Source organism: Myxocyprinus asiaticus, chromosome 19 (assembly GCF_019703515.2).
Source record: "Myxocyprinus asiaticus isolate MX2 ecotype Aquarium Trade chromosome 19, UBuf_Myxa_2, whole genome shotgun sequence".
NCBI lineage: Eukaryota > Metazoa > Chordata > Actinopteri > Cypriniformes > Catostomidae > Myxocyprinus > Myxocyprinus asiaticus.
The window spans coordinates 30,876,059-30,901,097 of record NC_059362.1 but is presented as its reverse complement, the minus strand read 5'-3'; the positions used below and the strand labels follow the sequence as shown (position 1 = coordinate 30,901,097).

Sequence of the window (25,039 nt, the reverse complement as noted above, 5' to 3'; positions counted from 1 at the left end):
TTCATCTTATTTCACTGGAGATAAAAAAAAAATCGTAAGTGAAATAGAGTTTATTCTCTGTCTTGCTCCTTACAGTACATCTCTCTCTCTCTCTCTCTCTCATTTTTTTTTCTATTGCATTGGCATTCACACCGATACACACAAACAAACCAAAGAATAATGTCATAGATTTTTTTTCCCACAGGTTTTCCACAGCCCAATTTTTTTATATCATGCCGTGTTCAAAATCAAAATCATATTCCACTTTATAAATAATGGTTAAAGTGGCAAAATAATTCTCCTAAAGAAATTCATGACTTTTATGAAATGTATGTTTTCAAAGAGGTTCCCCGAAAACTCCCCCATCTGCCAATGGTCAAACAAACAGGTAGTCTCTGCCGTGTCGGGTGCTCAAACAGAGCAATATTTTACACCACAGAACTACAATGTTTAAACTTTTCGAGGGCCATTAACCAACGATTGGCTTACCTATAGCTGTCTCTGCATATTAAGCTGGGATAGAACAAAGTATTTTAACATTGAAGAAATTACGCACATCACATTTTATAAAATACTTGCATTTAAATTTATTGTATCATCATTAACCATTGAGCTGCCTCATAAATGAATAGATGAAAAGTTCTCAAAGATGAGTTCTCTGCTCCAGTGCCGATGAAAACGTAAAGTGAATTTAGGTCAAAACTCCTCTCATCTTTTTCTGAGCTGCAGCTTTAAGACACTAAAAAAAAGAGCCTCCTCATCATTTAAATGCAAGGAGAGTGAATTATTAAATGGCAAAATATCACACAATATGATATGCCCCATCTCCCTACCCCTCTCTTCTTTACTTTCTGGAGACTTTTTTTTGTTTGTTTTTGTTTTTTTGTGATTCAGGTAATGGAAAGATGCATGGACCCTCAATACTTTGAGAGAAATCAATGGCTCACCATCAGGTACAAAATGTGCACTGGTCCTGACATCAAACTGCATGTATAATCAGCCTACTCTGCTGAGCCCCCTGGTGTTTTTCTTCTCGTTCTCTTGCCCTTCCATTTTTGTTTCTCCTCCTCTCATAGATATTTATCTGGTCGCTTTTTCCTCACAGTTCTTGTATCTGTAATTCAAGTTACATTTGATCTTGATCTGATGTCTCTTATTATTATATCTATCTTTTGAACTCCATAACATTTCATAATTATGCTATATTGCACATGCAAGTGTGCTGTTGTTCTGAATATCAGCATGACTGTAATTACTTGCTGTAATATATATTGCTATTATACAAAAGGTTCTATAAACATACATTCAAATTGAGTAACTTATATTTAAGACACAAAATGGCAATACATTCTTTTCATTTTTGCTCCATTAATGAAAATAGTTCAAAACAAAGCCAAATCAGGATCAACTGTTGCATGTTTAACGAGCAACGCACAAATTGAAAGCCTGTCTGGAACACTGCGAGCACAAACAAGTTGAGTTATACAAAGGGTAAAGTGGCCCAGTGCTATTACACTAAATATCAGCACTATTGGAATGCTACATATTCAATCAGAATAGAGGACAGTTAGAAACTAGCTGTTGTACAATGCTAAATAACATATTGTAGCTTCCTGAACTTTTTTTTCCTGAAACAAAAAGTTAAAGTGTTTCTTATTTCAGAATCCCAGTGTGACACTAACTCTTAGAACATTTCAGCAAATGAATCTTATTAAGAACAGATTGTTTTGTTTTACCGCAGTAATTTAGGATGATATAATGTGGCCATTAATTTAGCTCTCTTCCCACTCTAGACCATATGGCCTCACAGTGTGTGATTTCTCCTGCAGCATCTCAAACATCTCACCCTCAGCAGATCTCTTCTGTAGGTGACCTCGCTCACTTCTGAGTCACAAACGAAAGTTTGAGAGTTCATCTAATCCTGCCACTATAACTCTTACCTCATTACCCTCACAACTGTTCCATTGTCCCACCACCTCCCCAACTCTATTAATTTCTATTATGTATTAAATGTTCAGAGTGACTATTTGCACTAGGTGTAAATAGCACCTGCCACACAGCGCAGCTATTTGCAATCAAATAGTCTGGCGGAAACACCGAAAATTAAGACAAACTGTGTCTCTAGTGTCGCTGCAATGGCTTGGGGTGTAATGACGGTGTGGATGTACGTTTTTCATGCAGACAACCCAGATTCTATTTCGCCTTTTGTCCCACTTTTTCCGATCCTTTTCCTTATCCTCCTGTTTTCAAATATGATACAGCAGGCTTTTGAGGTATACTGTTTTTCTCAATCGTCATTACATTCCACTCATACCCATCACAATAAAAAACACAGTTTTGTAAATACTGACTGTGGCAGCGGGGGCGTGGTCAAGCATCTCTCCGAAGAGAGAGAAAGCGGTAAGGGCGCTTACACCTGAGCTAAATTATGTCTAACACCTGTCTCTAATTTCAGTGAGCACGGGGAGAGCGGCATAAATAGGGCCACGCAGCACTCAGAGGAGAGAGAGAGACTGGACACGACAGAGCCGAGCCAGAGCAAGGATTGTTAGTAGTGAAAGTTTATTTGTGAAAGCAGTGTGTGATAGGATTTAGCTTAGTGCTTAAAAGGAAAACTGGAAAGTGGTGTGGTGAAGAGGAAAAATAATCCTCACCTTAAGAAGGAAAACTGCTTCTCGCCTCATCTTTTACACTGACATATAAGATATATTTAAAATGTGAACTGATTTTTATATAAACATTTGGTATTTGTAATTAATGAAAATATAAATTGCTGTTAGATATTTTTATCATTTTTAGAATATCTTATCTATCATCATCATTGATATTCATTGATGTCTCTATTTCTTTCTTCATCAATCTCTCTTTTTTACCTAAAATTGAACATTTTGTCATGAATTTACTCATGTTGTTCCAAACCCGTACGACTTACTTTCTTCAGTGGTACACAAGGCAGATGTCAAGCAGAACCTTGGGACTGACAGCCTTAGTCACCATTCACATTCATTGCATCCTTTTTTATGATATGGAAGTGAATGGTGAAACATTTCCTTTTGTGTTTCAAGGAAGAAAGTCATACAACATGAAGGTAAATAAATGATGACAGAATATTCTATGCCTTTAATGTTGTCATTGAAATGGTAAAACACAATAGGTAGGCACAAACTGTACACAACTGTGTCTAAATATTCTGCTCCCTGAAGTTTCATCCACCACAAAAATGTGATTAAAACATGTAGTGCTTTTAGCTGCTCAAGGCCCAAAACATTCACATCAGCGGCCTTTAACAACAGAGTTTCTTGCTGGACTCATGCAGATAAAGTCAATGTGCAAAAGGCAGGTACTCCTGCAGAGCTGATGTAAAGGAAGGCAATTTAGCTACAGCAAGCGTCTGATTTGAACATTACTTGTCTATAGCAGTCAACACCAGGTTGCAGGCATAAAGCTGTGTGCAATAGCCCTGCAATAATAAACACTAATAATAAACTGCAATAACACAGCAGCATTGAGAGCACAGGTTGCACTACAAAAATCATTTCCAGTACTTTGATGAACTGGGTTGTACATTTTCTGTCATGCTCTATTTTTATCTGTCAGTAAATTATTGCAATGTGTGATATTTTCAATGTGATATTGATATCACAAAAAACCTTCATGACAAGAGCTCTTTTAGTTTTACCAAACTGCTTTTTCTTTTTTAATTCTACTCTTGCAATGTGAAAAATGCAAAAGACACTGCAGTCTTGTACTCCTGTCAACTGATTTAATGAATTATATCCAGTGGCGGGCCGTGCATTTAAAGTCTAGGCCTTCAGTGTGATTCATACCATTAAGAAAACACAGTTTAATAATGAATAAGACACCCTATGCCTTTGGGCATCATACATTATGCCGCAGCTAACTATTAATACCAACTGACATTTTAAAAACACGTCCACGCACGAAAGCCAGAACATGAAATGACACTTAATGCTCAAGCAAACCTAATTTTAACTGCAGCATGACTGTCTCCCGAACAGACTTTCAAAAATCATAATTTTTCATATGAATGTACCAAGGAGGTCTATAATACCTGGAAAAATCTATCTCATAATATTTGCGATTTAAATGTTGCTTGCAATAAATTGCGTTTAGTCAGGGTTGTGCTGTGTTCCATTCAAGTTGGATGTGGGACATTCCTACTTGATATCTCTGACCATAAATGCATTCCATTCCCAGATATTCGGAACTGCAACGCTCCCGTTAGCTTAGCAGGGGTTTGACTCTCATTAGAGATGTCTCCTAGCAACCCAACTGATAAACAATGCTGCAGAGCTAGCATTTGTGGTTCAGGTGTATGATTATCAAAAGAGATTATAATGTTTTATACACCTATTTCTGCAGGCGTTTGTTAAACAAGCTTTAATATCATGTAATGTGGAAACAAACTCATTTATCGATATTACTTAATAAAGTAAATGTTTATCACTTTGTATATCTCCCTGAGTGTCGACATGTTTGTGTGACATCATGCCCCTTCATCTTGGCGAAATCAAGTTGAGAATTTCTGCATGAGCCTACAAGTTGTAATTCTGACTTCAAGATGCATTCCATTGCACTTTTCCTAGTAGGAAGTTGTAAAATCCGACTTTCCAAGTTGAATGGAATGCAACACTACTTTTCAAAACTTGATCTGACACTGAATGCTCCAGCAGCCTAATTTACACTTACAATAACAATGCAAAAAGCACTTACCAATTTACTTGAAGTGAAAATCAGTCCTCCTTTCCTGTTTAATTAATCAATCACACGGTCATGCAGAACATCCTGTGTTTTTAAATCCATAAGAATCTCTTTCTCAATGGTGATGTGGCAGTGATGACAGCCGACTCCTCAGCAAGATCTCGCGCTTTCGCTCTTGAATTACATTCATCACTTAAAGCGTGATTGCGTCACGGGACATATCCTAAAGATCACACCCACCAAGAACAAATAAATCAATCTGATTGGCTGATGAATCTGACAATCTGACTCCAGTTGATCATTCATTTGCACTGTTGAGGGATTCTGAAGAAATTCTGAAGGCCTAAATGGGTGGAGCTCAGATTCTCGCGCTGCTTCAGGCATGAGATTTGTGAAACAGTTGTCACGCTTCGCTTGTAAGCATCAAGGAATAAATTCTGACTGGATAAACTTTTCGTTTTTCCCTATTTGTTTGTAGATTAATTGCGATTAAAAATTCATAGGCTAAAAGGTGACTGAGAATTAAAGGATGAAAAATATTTATTTATTTGTCATGTTAGGCCAGCAGAGAAGGCTTTGTTGGCCCTGAGAAATCGCCACTGATGAAATACGCTGCATTCCACTCAAGTCAGATGTGGGATACTCCTACTCGATATCGCCGATCTCCAACCATAAAAGCATTCCATTGCCTGATATTCGGAAGATGACGTTTAAGGAAAGAAAATTGCACCCCACCCCCCTTTTGTTGCTGTTCTGCTGAAGTCCATTATGCACCACTGTCTAATTGTCATTAAGTTGTTGCAGGAATAACATAATGGTTTAAAAAAAGTGTAATTATTTAGAGTGCTCAGTAGTCTAACACCGCTCGTCGATGTCATATTAATAGCCAATCAAATCGATGATGGTGGGACTCAAGTTTTTAGAAGCTAAGCGGGAACCTCGCATCAGCAAGCAGTTTAGGTTAAGGGTGTTAGTGTCATGTCAGATGTAAGTATATAACTAAACATGCAATATTTGCCCACTGTTTTATGATTGAAATGTTGTACCGACCAACAGTAATTTCCAAGGGTGCAAACTATATTCATCATCTGGCGAAATTCACCGTTTTGAATTGAAAATATGTCATTAGAGTACGTGATTCGTATGTCATTCATAATTGTGATTGTGAAAACATTAACAGAGTAGTTTTCAGCATATCAGGCTCAAGACAAAGAGTGAATGTGTGTAAATTGTAAAGGAATTGAATGAATGTGGTAATCTGGCAGGCTTTGAAGTAGCTTTTTAGAAAATTCACATGACATTGTCTAAGAAACTGATCTATAAAACACAAAGTAGAGCGTTATCACCCACAGATTAGAGCAAGAACATGGTAAGACCTGTGACTTGTGACTTCCATTGAGTTTTTAGGCTGTGGCAGAGACAGTGTCATATATTTTTTATGTAAATATTATTAGGTAATAATTTACAATCAATTTAAGATTTTCTAAAAAATTTCTTTAATTAATTCTACATTTTGTACATCATCTCCTAAGAGTCTTCTTTTAAAATATACTTTATTTTGAGTATGTCCTTGTCAGGTCTGTGCTCCAAAAATGAGCCACCATTTAAAGGAGTAGTTCACCTTAAAGTGGAAAATTTACTTTACTCATTCATTTACTCACCCTTATGTTGTTCATAACCATATGCAATTACTTTTTCAATATGAACTTTTTCAATACTTCCATACAATATGTTTTTGTATGGAAAAGAGAAGCGTTAGGATTCTTGAAGATTGTGTTAAGATTCTCATATGGGGGGTTGGGATGAGGGACAACTTGATAATTGAAATTATATTAGTTTTTTCTTTGAGACAGCATAAAAAGAAAGGACAGATGACTGAATCAGGTGAATTGCTAGCAATGCAGACACAGTGTTTGTCTTGTACTGTGTGAACTTAAAAAACAAAAAAAAAAAACATATCTTTTAAAACCAAAAATTATAAAATTGTGGGCCTTTATTGCATTTAAAGTTTTAGTCAGGACCAAAGAGTACCATTGTTTTTATGACTCACCCTCCACCCTTCAAAATGTTTTGGTCCCCCCCAATGTTCAAGACATGGTTACAGCCTTGACTTCAAGTGGCATTCCACTGCACTTTTCTTAGTAGGAATTTGGAAAATCCGACTTTCCGAGCTGAATGGAACGCAGCATTACTCCGCTTGACAAGACTACACTTGGAATTTCTCATTTATCTCCTAAAATCTTCACTTGTCTCTCTCCAAGTCTCATATCAACAGAGGTGGACAAAGTACACAACTCCATTACTTGAGTGAAAGTACAGATACTACCGGTCAAATATTACTCCATTACAAGTGAAAGTTGTAAAGACAGATTTTTACTTAAGTAAAAGTACAGAAGTACTTGGTTTTAAAAGTATTTAAGTATCAAAAGTAAATTTCATTTTTTATGCCAATGCATTGTTTTATTATTGTTGCATTGTTTTAACGTCATTGTCAAACCTTTCCTATGCATTAGCGGTGTATCCACAAAGCTATAGCAACTTGGCGGGCAAATCCATAAAAAATAATTTGACCGCCCATACTTCATACTGAAACTTTAGCTCTAAAGCACAGATAATTTCAGGCTTTCATAAGAAATTGAAAGTTTACATACCTCAGTATGCTTCCAGAGGTTGGACGGCGAGTTTTTGAAGGCTGTGATATGGTTCGTTTTAGGCAAACAAAGCAAACATTTCAAACGAAACAAATCTTTAACATTTTCAGAAAACTGAAACATATTTTCTAAGTATGGCCATGGGTGCGCGCACTGCGCCGAGGAACCGCCGTCTTCCATTTTGCCAACTGATCAGTGTTCAAAAAATGCTGGGAAATCACTGAACTTCACAACACATAACCCTACAAGAGTGATTACTGATAGGCTGTCTGTCACCTGCAAAAAAACAATCACGTTTTAGAGAAGAAAAAAAAAATCATCCACTGATTTTCAAAGCTGCTACATAGTAACGACTTTCTACTCGAGGACCTTGATAGAAATGTAGTGGAGTGAATAGTATGATATTTGTCTTTCAAATCTAGTGAAGTTAAAGTCACAAGTTTCCAGAAAAACTTATACTCAAGTAAAGTACAGATACTCAAAAAGTGTACTTAAGTACAGTACTCAAGTAAATGTATTTCATTACTGTCCACCTCTGATTATCAAGTGGTGCTTTAAAACTTTATTTTCTCCACTTTTCTTTACTTTTAATTCCCAGCATACTTAATTGTGGGAACATTTCTAAAGTAAAACAATATAACACATTTTTCATCTGTCAATATGACAATAAAATTCCATAAATTACAGAACATTAACACAATCTCTTACTGAGAGTGCTTAATATATATTAATATTTTATATTACATAAAATGTGAAAACACATATTGTGTGGAGACTTTAAATGTGTAAATTTACTTGAATAAAATGCATCATTCAACTATAACAGGTAGTGTATGCTAAGAGCAGGAACCGGCTAAAATGTGTCTGGTTTAATTATGTACACGCTTTGTCTATGGAAGCATCTGTGAGCTTGTTGAAGATGAAATGATAATTGCTCATGCATAAACAAATGCTTGATTCATTCTGATTCAAATGAATAGTCTGTTTGAGAGTATACAATGAGTACAGCTGGCGAGAGACCTGAAAGGTGTACTCAGCTGCACACAGTAGGATTAAAGAACAAGGTTAGGGCTGTATTTTAGTTAGTTACAATGACATGCCTGGTACGAGTTAACAAATAATGGGATACATCATGATGGAATAATATAATTTTAAAGGAGGATTTCTAAGGTTTTAAAGAGGATTTTTAAGGTTATGATAGGACTGGAGTAGGGGTTGCACCGATTAGTCGATTATTTCAGCCACGAGTCGAGTAGTCATGAATCTAATTTTGACTTTATTTGCGCTTGTTCTACACATGCCATAGGACAAAAATTCCTTAGTTCAGAAACTGTGCAACCCAGAGTATTTGCATTAGTTTTTGTTCAGTAGTTTTGTATAGTAACCCATGCAGCAAAAAATAAGTGCTGTCAGTTGGTTAAAATGTTTTAATCGCAATTAATCGCATAATGTTTTGTAGTTAATGCTGAAATTTGACATTATATATATATATATATATATATATATATATATATATATTCCTGTCAAAATGCATTTAATTCCATCTTAGGAAAGAAAACAAAACAATATGTAACAATATAATGCTTTATTAACATTTTCCAAACAAAGCCTTCCACAGAATAAATATAGAAATGCACTAAAATAGCACAAATTCAAGTTACATTAAACATTTTCCAAAGTTTAACTGGGAGGTTGACTAATTGAAAGAACTAGTCCCCCCCCCCCCATAGGTTGCATTTTCATTGCAGTGGGCATTAAATCTCTTAAACTCTCATCCTCCACAATATAATCAGCCAGCAGACTGTGGATATGTGTTTTGCTACAGCAATCGTGAAGCGTCAAGCGCCACTTTGAACTTTGAACATGAAAAGCGCTTGAAGACAAAAACGTCTCACTCTGCAATGACACATTACAAAGGTTCGGTCCTTCCAACGACTGTTTATGCTGATTTATGCTGAATTAACGGTAAATGCATTAATCACAATTAAGAAAAATGAACGCATTAAACTTTTTTAATTAATCGCATGTGTTAACGTGTTAATTCTGACAGCTCTACTAAATATATAAGTAAAAAATAAAGTGAAACTGGAGCACTTTTCACTCACAAAGCATGTTAGAAGCAAACAGTGCTGGATGCACAGCGGAGTCAGAGAGAGTCTGACATCAATGTTCATATAAAGTGTTCACAAACAAGCCAAAATTCTTGCAAACCAATCTAAAACATGCATGCTTTTGTTTCTCACCTGCATAATCTCAGCTGCACAGACATTTTCTCTTCTTACACAATCTCTGTTAATGCAACATTGTACTTGCCAGGAACATCAAGGACCATTGATGTTGCATTGTGTATTGTGAGTGTTTAAAAAATTTTACTGAAGAAATAGATTCACACACTGTTATACTATTCCCTTTTATTGATTTAAAAACAACAGCAACGTTTAGATCAAAATGATCTTCGTCAGGCATTCATTTTGATCGAAATATTGCTGTTGTTTTTAAATAAATAAAAGGGAATAGTATAACAGTGGGCAGATCTACTTCTTCAATTCTATTTCAATGCTTTTTGCCTTACTCTGGCACCTGTTGAAGAAGTGTTGGATGTTCGTGCATTTTCCAACCGACTAGTAGACTAGTAAAACAAAAAAACTAAACAAAAAAGAATGGAGGCTGATGATTACATGATACCATTCAGTACCTGACTTTCTGCATGTAAATGTCTATAAATCACATGTTTGAATACTTCTGAAATGAAACCTGATCCAGCCCACCTGACACACCTCAATGAAAGTAAAATGCTGGAGCCAAACACAACCATGCTTTTAAATAAAAGAGAATTAGAGGCAAAAGTGGGAGAGAGAGAAAGAGAGAGAGAGAGAGAGAGAGAGAGAGAGAGAGAGAGAGAGAGAGAGAGAGAGAGAGACCATATCATAATGGAAATCAGAGTGAAGAAAGTGTTGTCTGAACTGTCTCGTGTGGTTTGGAATGAGGCCTGTGATGTAATTGTAAGTGGCGAGTGGGCTTAGTGGATTTGAAGTGTGTACTGACCTTTCAGCCATTAAGCCTGGCTAACTCGCTAACTGCCTAGTAATTATTAAACTATTACCACAACGCTATGAAAGAGGGAAAGAGAGGAAATGAATAGGCTGGAGGTGAACCAGAAGGGTCACCAGGCATTTGAAGAAAGCACAGTAAAATGCTGTCAGATTATCCTCTCAACGTGGTCATACTGTTGCTTTTCTGAATCAAGCAAGAACTACCATAATTGTGTCACCATAAAGAAAACTGTCCTTTGCTTTTAACTGTACTCAAATGAGAAATTTGCAGATTTTTGCCATTTGTGATCAACAACCTTTTTAATTTCATTCTTTACATTACTGCTTACAATTAGATTTTGACATATAGTATGGTTCAAAAGTGTGAGATCACATTGAAAATGTTAAATGTTTTTCTTCTAAACCTTGATAATAGAAATAGAACATTTTAGAATTTACAAAAAATGCAAAACAAATACTTAAAATAAAGAAAGCATAAGATTCTGCACTACTGTCACGTCCTGTCTCTCTCAGTCTGGGTTTTTTCTGACAAGACTGTGGCATTATCGTCCCATGTCTGTCTTGTGTTCCGTTGTCTGTCTTTGTGTGAGTGCACAGTTTCGGTTGTATTCCCTGCCGTGCGCTCTTCAGTCTGTCTTGTTTCATGTCAGGAGCATGTGTCTGGATCCTGACTTCCTGTCTGGTTCGGTTTCGGTCTGTGTCGGAATCCAGACACTTGTGCTCCATGTCTGTCTGTTATTGACGTGGGTGCATCGCGCTTATGTCATCTTGGCAGCATGCACTCACATCAATAGTTTGTCTGTCTCTTGCAAACACAGGTGCACGTACAAAGGATTATATTAAGCCACTTTTCTACCATCGGGCCGAACTGTTCTCATCTTAAAACTGTACCGTTCCGGGCCAGCTGGCACAGTTACGGTTTCTTATTCCACTGTGGTGCGGTGAAATCAGGAGAATGTACGCAACATATCTGTCTGTTGGCGACAGCATGAGAGGTAAACATTGGAGCAGGTGGATGATCATCCTATGGAGGATGATCGCATATTCCAGTTGTTAGGACTGCTTCTTTCCCTGGTATCACTCTGCTAACAAACAACAAAGACACGGCCCATGTCGCAAAATGGAAAGTAAAGAGAAAAAGGCTAGAGGTTTACCATAACTTGCTGAGGGCTTGTGTTTGCCACCGGACACAAACATGCAGAAAGGTAAAAGTTCCCAGACTAGCTAAAAAATATATTTTTTACTTATTGATAAAATATTATAAAAGTATTGTATGAAAATAGTATATGAGAATATATTTTTAGTTTAAATGAGCTAGTAATCTACTTCCCTAACGGAAAAGGCATTTAGAAAAATAAATGTAGGCTAAAATACTAATTAAACCATCATAATAAAACCATGACGATACACTAAACGAGTCGCCACCTACTAAAGCCATTCAACCAGCACGGCTGAAAATGATTGAGTACGGTTAGCTAACCATGCTGAGAATTCTAGGCCAAAAACGGTTTATATTCATGCCATGCCGAACTGTGCTCAAGTGGAAATACTACTGTAACTGTTCCGTACCATGCTCAGAACCATTTGGCCCGATGGTGGAAAAGCAGCTTTAGTGTCAGTCTACTGGTAATTTATTGGTTCGTCCACAGTCTTCTTGCCACTTCACACTGCTGTGTTGCTTGCCTGAGGCTCTCTGCAAATGGCAAAAGGCCATAGGAGTCAGTGGGGCTAAATGTGATGCGTTCGGCCATGGTCAAGCAGTTCGATTCCTCTTATGATTCCTTCACTTCAAACTCTTTTGGGAAGCAGAATCAAATTTGTAGCATGTATATGTTTTGGTGCTCTAAGGTCTGAAGTGAAGGATTATGTGTCAGTGTCACACTTGAACAAGCTTGAATCAGTAGAGGAAGCTGAAGAGGAAAATAACTGACCTGCTCAAATCGAGCCTCATCCTCGCAATTCTCCAGCACTCGCGAGAAGAAGGAGAGACCTACGGGGAGAAAAACAAGGTTAAATGTCAAAGATGTGGTTGAGCAAAATATAAAATCCGTGATCAACATTATTGAGATTATTTTGGTCTAAGGAATTCCTAATAATTGTAAGTTTCATACAGAGATTCACTATCCCTGATTGTTTGTTTTTTTTATATACTAATAAGACTTAAAAAACTGTGTGTTCAAAACTAACATACTTCAGTGGGGTCCAAAAGTCTCTGACAAAATTGAAAAATCTGGGATTCAGATCCGAATTAAAACCTAGAAAGAAACAAATCATGCTTGGATAACATGGATCATCAAGCTTTGCACAATTCCATGCCTTTTTACCATGTCAGCTCGAGTGAATGCTCACATTACAGCAAAAGTGGGACATAACAAATCTTTAGATGTTCTGAAATTTGTTCCAGGTTCAATTCAAGTTAAACTCAATAAACAATATTTGATGCATAATGTTCATTATCACAGAAAATTATTTTGACTCGTCCTAATTACCAAAAAATAAAAAATCACAGTAAGGTATTTACAATGGAAGTGAATGCAGCCCTTGTTAAAATACTCACTGTTTCTAAAGTATAGAAGACGTAAACAATATGCATGTTAGCATGATTTTAGTGTGATAAAATTGCTTTCAGGGTTTACCGGCGTCGTCTGCAAATGAAGTTGTAATATAGGGTATAACGTTACTCGGATAAAGTTAGTAAACGATTTTATCACAGTACAAGTAGACTATAATAATGTATTTTAACGCTTATAGACTGGCCCTATCAACTTCCATTGTAAACACCTTACTGGCTCCAAACGTGTTGAAATTATTTTTTGTGGTAATCAACATTATGCCACAAATGCTTACGATTATGCTTAATTTGTATTGAACCTGGAAACTTCCTTTAATTTTTCACTTCAACTTTACACTCACATTGTTAAGCTGATAATATACAGTAGTTAAAAATAAAAAAAGAGTGTATTAAATGCTAAATTGAAGCATTTTCCCTTGTGGTATGTTTTGCAGGTACTGTATATGAGCTCACCATTATAAGTAGCACTCTGCATGCACCTAATATCTATATGAAAGAAATTTTATTTTTACATAAAATACATTAAAAACTATGGGCGCAACACAACCTACATATCTAGGCTTAAACATAAACCCCTTTGTATAAACCAACCTACGATGGTGCCATTCAAATAAATGGTAAATTAAGCTGTCGCCAGCAGTGCAAACAAACAGTGTGGACACAGACAGCTAAATTAGGATTATACATACTGTAAGAGGATACCAAGCCCACAGGTCACCACAGACCTGCCATGTTTTGGCAACAGAAGCCTCTATACCGGACAAGAGCTGGAGTACAACCATTATCACAAAACTGCAGCACAGTGAAATGGTGACTTGTGCAGTTATTACATAGTACAGTTGGAGTTAGATTTGAGGGAAAAAAAAAAATCCTGCAGCCCATTTCAACATTGTGCAGCTATTCTTGCCAGTGTGTGTTTGTGTGCACAAGATAAGTAAGCATTAACTGTCAACACAAATATGTTTACTTACCAACTTACACAAACACGTGGTACAATCTTAGTGATATTTCATTGGAACAATTAATTAATGTTTATAACTGAGGCATTGATATCTCTCAATGCTTTAGAAAGGTAAACATAAATCACCATTAGCTTTGGTCTCTTAGACCACCTAAAATAAACCCACACTCCGAATAATTCTGTTTGCTCTTGTCGTCTTTGGTATCTATAAGGTTCACAAGTATATATATATATATATATATATATATATATATATATATATATATATATATATATATATATATATATATATTGTAATAAAATAGTCTAATTAAGCAACATCACACAAGGAAGGGAGCTATCAATTTTTTCTTCATTACCGAAAATGGGAGTACTTTACAATAAGGTTTCATTTGTTAACATTAGTTAACAACATTAGTTAACATGAACTAACAATTGACAATACTTTTACAGTATTTTTTTTTTTTTTTTTTTACCTCGGTTAATGTTAGTTTCAACATATACTAACCCATTTTTAAAATCAAAAGTTGTATTTGATAACATTAGTTAATGCACTATGAACTAACATGAACTAACAACAAACAACTATATTTTTGTTAACTAACATTAATAAAGATTAATATATGCCGTAATTGTTCACTGTTTGTTCATGATACCTAATGCATTAACTAATGTTAATAAATGGAAACTTTTTGTAAAGTGTTACCACGAAAATAGTTCCAAACGAATCCAAAGCAGGATCAAGTGTTGTTTGTGGCCAAGCAACACACAAACTGACAGCCTACCATATATACAGACGAACAGAGTGATACAAACAGTAAAATGTCCCAGGAATGTTATAAACAGTACTTAATATCAGCACTCTTGGAACACTGCTTGTCCAATCAGATTAGAGGACAGGAACTAACTGTTGTATAATTGACCACATACAGTGGATAGAAAATGCTTTTGTGTTCTTTTGTGCTATTTTCATACAGTAATCCCATTTTCTACAGTCTTTAAGATTCCTTGATTCTTTATAAAACAATGCCGCTGGTAAATCTCATCTGTCAAAAGCTCTCTAAAAGAGCAAAATTAGGCATATAAAACATGGAACGTTGAAATACACCAAACAAAGTTCTCTCTGGTGATTACACAGGCTCAGTAATAAAAGAAGCAGATCAGCTTAAGCTCATTGCTTACTGTACAGTGGCACCTTTACCCCAGGTAAACATCTACATCTTTGAACCCCTGCGCACAGGAATCAGAATCCATTACAGAACTGCAACTGAAGAATAGTTTTTAACTACTAAGCTTCCTCTATGATCAGAGTAGCAAAGCAAGAATGATAAGACAAAGTAATGTGATGAGAATGATGTTGCTATTAAACTTTAAGTACATTATGCATAAGCCTGAGTGAAACTGAACAGCACAACAAGGAAAAAAAGGCACTAAACAAGTGTCATCAAGCTGAAAACCTAGATTCAAAGAAGCTATTGCTTGTTAACCATAACATGAATGCAGGGATAAAATGTGGTTATGTAACCTGTGTAAACTGGGCTTTATAAAAATTGGTGGGCAGCATTTAAAGCTACAGAACAATCTTGAACAGTATATTCAACACAGTGTTTTCAAGGAATTTTAAGAAGTCAAAATGGAAGTTGTCTCAAAATGTGATTCCTTATTTTGATGAGCAATTTCTTTTTATTGTCTTCTATTTGTATGGCAAAGGGTCTCACTGCAACTATTTTTCAACCATCAATCTTATTCTATCTATTCTGAATACTTTGTGGTGGAATATCACATGGTGATTTTTCATTGCGCTAAGATCCATGTAAAGGTACTCAATCTAAGTTATGCAACTCCTTAAAACAGGACACAGCTCAGTATCTGGTGTTTCCGGAAAAACTTTTCCGTTCCAGACAATCTAGAACACTCTAATATGTGGGTGGTGGAGATAAGGGGGAGGCCGAAAAGGGAGGGAAGGAAAGGGAGGCAAGGGAGCTAATAGTCATTATACAATTACAGTACTACTGACATCAACATCAATTAGTTGTTTGAGATTCTTATAATACTGAGACATATTGGCTACTCTTTTGAAATGTACTGCAACCTTTGAGCAGAGGTCTAGAACCTTCTTTAAATATAATGGTGGTCGTCCTTGCTCATCTCCGCTTCATTTAACTCTATAGAATGTTCTATGATTTCTCAATTCTCAACCCTCACACATACCCTATTTTATTAAAGACTATGATGACAGTGTTTAGTACACTGAGCAACTGTCCTAGGTGCTGAAATACAAATACAAGAGAGAGAGAGAGAGAGAGAGAGAGAGAGAGAGAGAGAGAGAGAGAGAGAGAGAGAGAGAGAGAGAGAGAGATTCTTCACAATAACTTACACCTCAGTAATTCATTCTAGCCCACAGCATGTATACACTGTGTTGGTGCTACTGCATTAATAGTTTCCTGAAAAAAATGAATTCATATTCTCTGAATCCGATTTTAAACTCTTTTTATGTTCAACTTTTGCCAAACTGCATGCCATTTCACTGATGGATTTTTGTAATTTATTCAAACAGTTTAGGAAGAGATAACAAAACCCAAAGTTGAAACTATTTTTTTCAGCTTACAGCTTTCTGCAGTTTTTGTAGGGTAACAGGGTTTAAGGCCCCCCAGGGTAAAAGGCACTTTTGATTTTATTTTCTCCTGGAACACTAAACAGCAACAAAAACTATGCCACATAGTTCCTTAACACTTGTTCATTACTATGCACTGAAAAATTTCCCTGATCCATGAGATCATTGCGTGCAATGTGTAAAGTTAGATTTTTAGGTAATTTAATCTAATATTTAATCATTTTTTTAAATGTTGCAACTTTATGTAGCTAATGAGAATTTATTTTTAGACAAACTACTTATCATTTTCAGTTTTGTTCAAGATGATAAAATCAATTGTATTTTGAATAAGTATTATCCTAATTTGTTACTCAGAAAAGTCTTCAAAGTATCCGCCTGTTAAAGAATTTTGACCTATAACTATTGTCTATATTTGCACTATATCACTTTAACCCCCCAAAGTGTGGGGTTAAAAATTAAAAAATTTAATCGAAACAACCTTCCGTTAGGCTATTATTTATTTTCACGTTAATTATGTTGCTCCATCAATAATCAATAAAAATTCATTTTTCAATCTTGATACACTCTCTGACCATAAAAAAAGCTCATTTATCTTAAGGTATGCCTTTAGCCGTGTTGTACTCTACTTTGGGGGACCTAGACACTTTCGGAAAAGAGTCCCAGTATCCATTTTATTGAAATAACTTGCTAGACTACAGCTTGACAAATCACAAAATGAACTTGAGAAATGAGAAAATTAGAAGCCCTGATTTAAGGGAAAGAAACTGAAATCAGCTATGCAAGTAGAGCAAGATAAATAGTGTAGAGATGCAAACATACCAACCCACTCAGTGTTAAATTAAATAAAAAAAGTATTTCTCAATACCTCTAAAAGTCATTTTGGCGATTCGGTCCCCTTTCCCACGAAGCTCCGTGACCGTCTTCAGGTTCACTACTAAAGCCATTTCAACTTAGAAAAATCTAATAGAAACCACAGATGAATAAAAAATGTTTCATCATCATAAAGACCACTGGTGTATCTAACCCAGCACTGCGCAAGTTGTTACAAAATCATGTCTAATTTGCCGGATACAACCGGGCAAAAATCCTCCCATTGCACAGGCAGCATCATCTGTGCGCAATAACACTAAAATGAGTTATTAATAATTAAAGAGCTTTCATTTTCTCCCGCTTTACTATGCGCACATGCACATTCGTCAGATCCGCTCCGAGACTCTCTCACACTGCTGTGCGCTTCTCCGCTCAACATGAAGCGCAGTGCGATGATGAATTACGCCAGCAGAGGGCGCTCGCACACAGACAACACTACACCATTTCTCACTAAACTATTTTCTCAAAAGCTCTTACAGCTTTGGTTTCTAGGCAACCATTTGTTGTTTCATCAGGTGTTGTGCAGGTTACGTTTAGATGTAGAACTGAAGTCAGCTTATGACTGGATTGGATTCGTAGTATCCTTGTGTTTTCAGCCATGGCTTTACGAGGAAATGGGACCCTCCTCATTACACATAACAACAAAACCTACAATCCACCGTCTCTGATGCCTGAGTAAAATCAGTGCTAAAAAGCAAAGCCTATAAGGCTATAGCCTATTGACCTATTGAAAAAAAAAAAAAAAAAAAAAAAAAAAAGAATTGTGAGAAAATAGATGTGATTTAGGAGACATTATTCACAGCAGCGCCATCTTTGATTTTTGACGGGAATGACAACGAGGTTGTGTGGAATAGTACAGTCTCTTCAATGGGTTGTACAGTTGTTTAAAGTGTTTTTGGATCGTTCAGCTGACAAAAAAATAGAAAAAACAAATTCCCAAAAATTTTAAGTAGGAAAAAAAAAAAAAAAAAAAAAAAAAAAAAACAATTGTTGTGAGAAAGTAGATGTGATCTTGGAGTTTTATACACCTTATTCACAGCAGCGCCATCTCGTCTTTTCAGTGAGTTGTACAGTTGTTTATAGTGTTGTTGGATTGTCCCGCTGACAAAACGTTGAAAAAATATATTTCAAAGAAATTTCAGCATGAGTTGTGAAAATTAAATCCACAAATGTGATCTAGTAGCTTTTTGATAGCTTTATCATGTCATTGAAGAGATAGTAGTCTATCCCTTAAAGCCTCGTTTTCATTCCCGTCAAAATGTAAACATGGCTCTACTCTGAAATAAGGTCTATTTCTGTATTCTGCAAACAACATGACTTTACAACTTTTTATTTCATGGTAATAATTAATATGTAAATTGTGCAACTGTTGGATCATTTAAAGGTACAGTGAACGTGTCCCAACTACAAAATTCCTGTATGAGGAGACCTTTGGCAGTACAACTCAAAAGTACTTCCAAAACACCCGGTCTGCCAACATGGCTTCGACCAAAACACTTTCAATAGAGGTGGCTTGTCTGGGACAACCCTGTGCTTCCATATGCAAGAAAATCCCGTCATCATGCCATACTGAGTCAGGTACAACATTAACTTTAAATGGCAGGAGGAGCTCAAGGACTTTAACATGGTAAGGATGAGCTTAGAAGAGAATGTGTATCATGGTCTGTGGCGTTCTCTTTGGTGTCCTAATTTGATAGTTTGCAGAGTCCAAATCTTTTATCTCACAGATATGGGTGAATACAAAGTGGGACAACTGGTAAAGTGGGACACTGATGCCAAATCATACAGTATATCATTGTGTACATTCTTCCACTACTAAAAAATAGCATTAAGTTAATCATAATCATTTGATGTCACCATTTGAATCATATTTTTAAAAATGCAAAAAAAGGTGTCCTACTTTGCTTGTATTCCCCTATTAATTCAGTGACAAGTGAACATTTTAAAACTGTGTTTAAGATAATTTCATAGAGTAAAGTGAGCAAGAAAGATTGTTTAATAGTAAAACGTATGTTTTGTAGCAGCTCACCTTTCACCAACACTGCTCCTCTTTTCCCAGCTGTCACAGAAGCACAGGGAAAATTACAAAGATAAGACTGCCACTGTGCAGCCTGTTAATAACTTTGTTTTGCCAAACTGAGAGGAACCCTCCAGAGCCAATTTAAGATTTAAAAGAATTTTTTGTGTGTGTGTGTGTGTGTACATTTTTAGAGCCATTAAAGAACTTTTTAATTTCTAATTGACTGTCTTTACTCTAACCATGCTGCATTAATAAACACATTAAAATATGTATTAATGAAGGGTGAAATATGCATCTGTAAAAGCAAAATAACCTATTATTTATGGCATAATACAGATTAACCTCTAAATGTATGAAGGATTCTTATAAAACATTTATTGGCTTAGTTTTAAAATGACTAAAAATTGCTATATATTTGAGGTTGTGTAATCTCTAAAAAACTAGTCTTGGGCTCTCTCTCTATTTATCCCTCTCCCTTAATACCCCATCTCATGCAGATTTATTGCCTCTCTCTCATGCCACCCTGAGACAATAAGGGACCATGGCTGTCCAGTATTTGTTATGGAGTCTTTTAACTTGGGGTTAACTGTGCTTGGAGTTTTCCTGTCTATAGGGTTTTATTTTCAATTATGTTCATGTTGACCTACTGGGTAGTTTCTGGAGTCATAAAGCATTTTATGTTCAAGTGAAACAAGAGTTAAAAAAAAAAAAAAAAATCCCTTCTCATTTAATTAGAGATTACATCATGTCTGCATAAATGGTATTGAAATGACAGCCTGCCTCCAAAGAAGATAATGAAGTCTCAGAGAGTCCAACACAACCAGGATTGCCACCATACAAAATTATTACTAAAAATGCATAAATACATGAATTTACTGTATGATAAAATATGTTGGTCCTTTCTCATTTGTGCTTCTTGGAAGAAGAAACAAAATATTAAAAGTTTACATGCTTCCAGAGTGCATAAATTTATCACCATTTTTTTCTGCAATTATTACCCTAATTTTGGTCCTTACTTCTTTTCAGTGCAGGGGTAAATTACACTTTAGAATTGGAGCGTTGAAGGCTACTATAGCATACATTTTCACTGTCAATAATTTATTTTAGAGGAATGTGTCTGTGTGCAGAGGCAGTAGCTGGGATACATTAAAGCATGTAATGTATTTTGGCTCAAATGTCTCAAATGCCTTACAGTAATTTTTGTATTTTTTTTAAATGGCAGGATTGAAAACGAAAACAAGCTTAGAAAGGAGAGAAAGTATCTCTGCTGGCCAGAACTGCTATTTGACTGTATTACTATATATTGTGACGATTATTTAAAAAAAAAAAAAGCAGTGAGTAACATAGTTTTATCTACTTCTTGAGAAATAAAAAACTAAGATCCTCAGACTATGAACGTCCAGGACACCACCTATATGAATTTTTGTGCGCATTTCTTTACTTCGTAAAATTAAAAGTAAGTAAAAGCTAGCCGCGTTTCCTCCAAATTACGCGCATTAATTTTGCGCTTTAAGGAAGATTATCAAATTGTCCATTAATTAACACCTTTATTTATTTATTTATTTATTTATTTATTTATTTATTTATTTTGGTGAATATGACACACTACAATGGTATAGAATGCATATCGTTTTTATTATCGATCATTTTGCCATGGACTATTTTGCAATATACCGTTTTACCAAGAGCGCAGAATGAAGTTTATGTAAACACGCTTTAAATATGAACTGGACATGATGAACAAGCTCCACATCAGAAGGCAGTATATTTCCAAAAAAACTGTCCATCGCCTTGTTCTGCTAATATTTGAGTATCCCCAAGTCCCTTTCGTCCCCGGAAGAGGGAGACAACGTCTGGGAAGGAGCGCAAAGACTGACGGTGTGAATAGGCACCGAAACATCCGAGCATCCCACATCCCTCCTTGCCTCAGTGTATCGGATCACGAATACTGAAGCGCTATTTGCAATGTCTCCTGCACGGGCACGGGCTCTTCTCGGGCTCCTGATCACACTGTGCACCCAGAGCGCACTACTGTCGGGTAAGTGAATCTTCATATATCTTTTATTGAAATATCAATGACCAAAATAAAACTTTGTGTCTGTCATTTAGAATAGTTTGGGCATTCAAGTATTTTATTATTATTATTATTATTATTTTGTATTACTTTTTTTATTATTATTTTAAACTTAACATTCTTTAAATTAACTTTTTAAATTAAAATTTCTAGTAAAATGGTCAGGGCTTTCTCTATGGTGGCATTTTGGTGGTGATATTGTATTGTAACAATTAGCTATTATTTAATAAGCACTTATGACAGGTAGCTTACAAGATGAATCACCTGTGGATCTGTCAATTTTGTGGTCTGATTCCTGCTTATTTTAGCATTATTGTGTTAGGTACTATGCTTGGAGACCATGTCAAACCTTTATCAAAACAATTCAGAACTAATGCTCAAATCAGTTTAGAAGTGAGGCAGTGATTGGACATGAGTCATTGGCAGGTGCACAAGATTCAAAATTTGTATTTGCTTTACTTGAAATTTTTAAAGAAAACAGTCATTTTATTGACAATTTTAATCAGTTTTAGAAAGGCAAATATGACACTCTTACTGTCATAATATGACACTCTTACTGTCTTACTGTCAGTCTTTGAAATTACTCAATATTCCTTGCTAGAGTTCTCAAGTAAAGGGGGAAATTAATAATGCTTATCACGGAGGATGCCATTACTTCAAAGGCAGAAAATAAATTCGTTTTTCTACCAATTGAGTAAAGGTTGTCAATAACAGATAAAATGCTCTTAAAATCATCTACTTTGACATACTGAAAATGTATTTTCAACTGTCAGCACTGTGCCAAAAATATGATCTAATGTGACTGAGACAAACATATCCTCAGTGGCCATAATTGTGTCTCTGGATTGGCATTGGTTTGTAAGAAGGTGTACACTTATGACATATGCTCTGGCTCACACAATAGTCCAGTGAAGAAATTTACTTGTTTCGATCTGTGAAACAGGGTTTTGTTTGGAACATGTTTGGCAAACAACAATTGATTTAGAAATGGGTTCAGTAGAAATGTGAGTGACCAGACTAATTCTCTCCAATCAGGTTCTCCAATCATTTCTGTCTGATGAATGGTAATTATTAGTCCAGCTTCTGGTTACAGTTTTATTAAAACAGTTCATGATCAGGTCTTGACATTTATGTGAGTCACATAATTAGTGGCCAGCCTTATGTAACATGAGTCAGAAGCTTTTAGCCATTACTGAGTGTCCCAAAAAAACTGGATGGATGGATGAATGGATGGATGGTTTCAAAACAGTGCAGATTGATGGATGATGGATGGAGGGATGGATGGTGTCAAAACAGTGTGGTTGGATGTATGTATGTATGTATGTATGTATGGATGGATGGATGGATGGATGGATAGATAGATAGATAGATAGATAGATAGATAGATAGATAAAATATCTGTATCATAAAATATCTAAAGCAGAATAAACTACACATGTGTACACTTGAGTATACACTGCATGTGGAGTAGTAATGTGCTATGAGTGCTGCTCTCAGCAAGTGTTTTATCAAATTAGAGCCAGTACAGGATCTACAGTTAACCTCTTTAAAAGGTCATCAGGGAGTGTAGAAGCCATAGCACAGATGTTTTAGACATCCTTTTGCTTCCAGTTCTTTAAATCAGTTTCAGCCACATTTTCCTCTCCTCTCTCTCTGACTCACTTTCACTCTCCCTGTCCCTATTATATTTTGTGGAGAAAGTAATAGAGCAAAGGAATCTTGGATGAGAAAAGTAGTAGCTTCTACTGAGCTGTATTAGCTGCCACGTTACAATGGGCTTTTTTCTTTCTTGTCTGCTCTCGCATGCTTTTTCTGTGTTTTGCAAATATTCTTTATATGAGGTCACCAAGTGCAGCCTGAGACTGCCATCAGCAGCTGCATAATATCCAGTCCTCTCTTCTCCTTTTACAAAACAAAATACATTCAACACAACTAAAACTTAAAGAAATGGTTCACCCAGAAAAGAAAATTCTATCATCAGTTACTCCACCTTATGCCCATATTTGTCATATTGCTTAGATATGACATTCTAGAGGTCTTAATGACCTTAATGGTGCCCATAACTGCTTCTTCCAAATCATTCCAGACATCTGCTTGACAGATAAAAGATATATTGGAAAGAAAAAGGCTGGGTGTTTTGTTCCACAACCCTGCACTTTATCATCACGTCTGTTGATATTCCTGTAAGAATGAGGCTGTGTTGTCAGGCATTAGTTATGCCAGAGAGGTACAGAGGATGAGAAAGAGAAAAGTCATGCTCTGACCGGCTACTGGAATTTAATTTTGCTTAGATTTTTGCAAAAGAATTTGTGGAAAGTCTTTGATTGGCATGTGCAAGGTTTTAAGCTAGGCCGTAGATTATAGAAACTCAGTCTGTCGATAAGTGACCGCATTATGGTTCAAGATGTCGGTATGTTGTTGGCACAAAGAATATGCTCAACCTGTCATTTAGGTGTTTGAGCATAATCCATTATCAGCTGCACCCAGTGAACACCTGGGCATTTTGTAGCTCAGGTTGAAGACTGTAGAAAGCTATATCCTACGCATAGACCTTCTGAAGATAATTTAATTAAGATCATCGGGACATCATGAATATAAGCTTTTTTAATGTTAACTGGTCTTTGTATGACTTAATAGACAAATTAAAATTATTTATGCCATTATTTTTGAAGAAATCCTCACTAAACAAAATTTTTAACAAGTGCCTAAAACGTTTGCACAGTATTGTATATATGCATATCCATGATATGCCTGATACTGTTATTGTTGTCACTTACTAGACAATTCTACTCCAGATACCTCTTGCATTTGTCTGAATGTCATTCAGACACCTGAATGAAAATAGAAGAGAGAGAGAGAGAGAGAGAGAGAGAGTTTTTTGATCATTTGTTGATGTCTTTCACTGACAGACTTATGTCAGAGCAGCAGGTGCTTGCCTTGCAGGTCTTTCCATTTGTCCTTAAACATTCTAACATAACTGAAAAATGAACCACAGGGCGTTTACTTCACGCTTCTAATAAATACATCATCACAGGGAAGGTCTTGTTCGAAAAAGCCATCCCCTTCAGTGAGAGTTTTAATGCAAATTTATCCAAACTCTGGACACAAAAGGGTGCAAACTCTTATCTTTAGAGATAAAACCAGTTGTGCTTGCTCTATGCTGTTGTATAAACTAAATAGCAACAACAGAATTATCACAGTCTACTGCAGCTTTGTCTAGGTGACGATTATTGCATCTAGATCATGATGTTAGAGGTTAGTTTCCTGCAGGATAAACTGTTTATTTTAGGGGTAAAATCTAATTCTTATGTTTTACAAGGCTTGATTTAATCAAAACGTGCACCCACCCTACATCAATCATTGTATATGGGCCAAGTCAAAGACTGAGGTTTGATGTTTCTGTGGTGAGTGTGTGTGTATTTGCGGTAATTCCACTGACATGTATGATGTGATTCCAGATTTTGTGGCAGGATGTGTCTATTGCCAATATTACATTATAAAGCAGTGACCGAGAGACCTGCGT

The 25,039-nt window shown here is 36.0% G+C and overlaps 2 protein-coding genes across 2 annotated transcripts in view; one reads left to right on the top strand and one right to left on the bottom strand.

The window, feature by feature from the left end:
• The window catches only part of LOC127456703 (otoferlin-like), a 114,942-nt gene extending 97,278 nt beyond the window's left edge, over positions 1-17,664 (bottom strand). Inside the window, exons 1-2 of the mRNA XM_051725201.1 lie at positions 17,418-17,664; positions 12,337-12,395 (exon numbers count right to left, since the gene is read on the bottom strand). Coding sequence (XP_051581161.1) covers positions 12,337-12,395; positions 17,418-17,496 — 138 coding nt within the window. The 5' untranslated portion in view covers positions 17,497-17,664. The remainder of the gene's footprint in view (positions 1-12,336; positions 12,396-17,417) is intronic.
• A 3,743-nt stretch (positions 17,665-21,407) lies between these two features.
• LOC127410331 (fibronectin type III domain-containing protein 1-like) overlaps positions 21,408-25,039 on the top strand; it is a 67,593-nt gene continuing 63,961 nt past the window's right edge. Inside the window, exon 1 of the mRNA XM_051645532.1 lies at positions 21,408-21,480. Coding sequence (XP_051501492.1) covers positions 21,408-21,480 — 73 coding nt within the window. The remainder of the gene's footprint in view (positions 21,481-25,039) is intronic.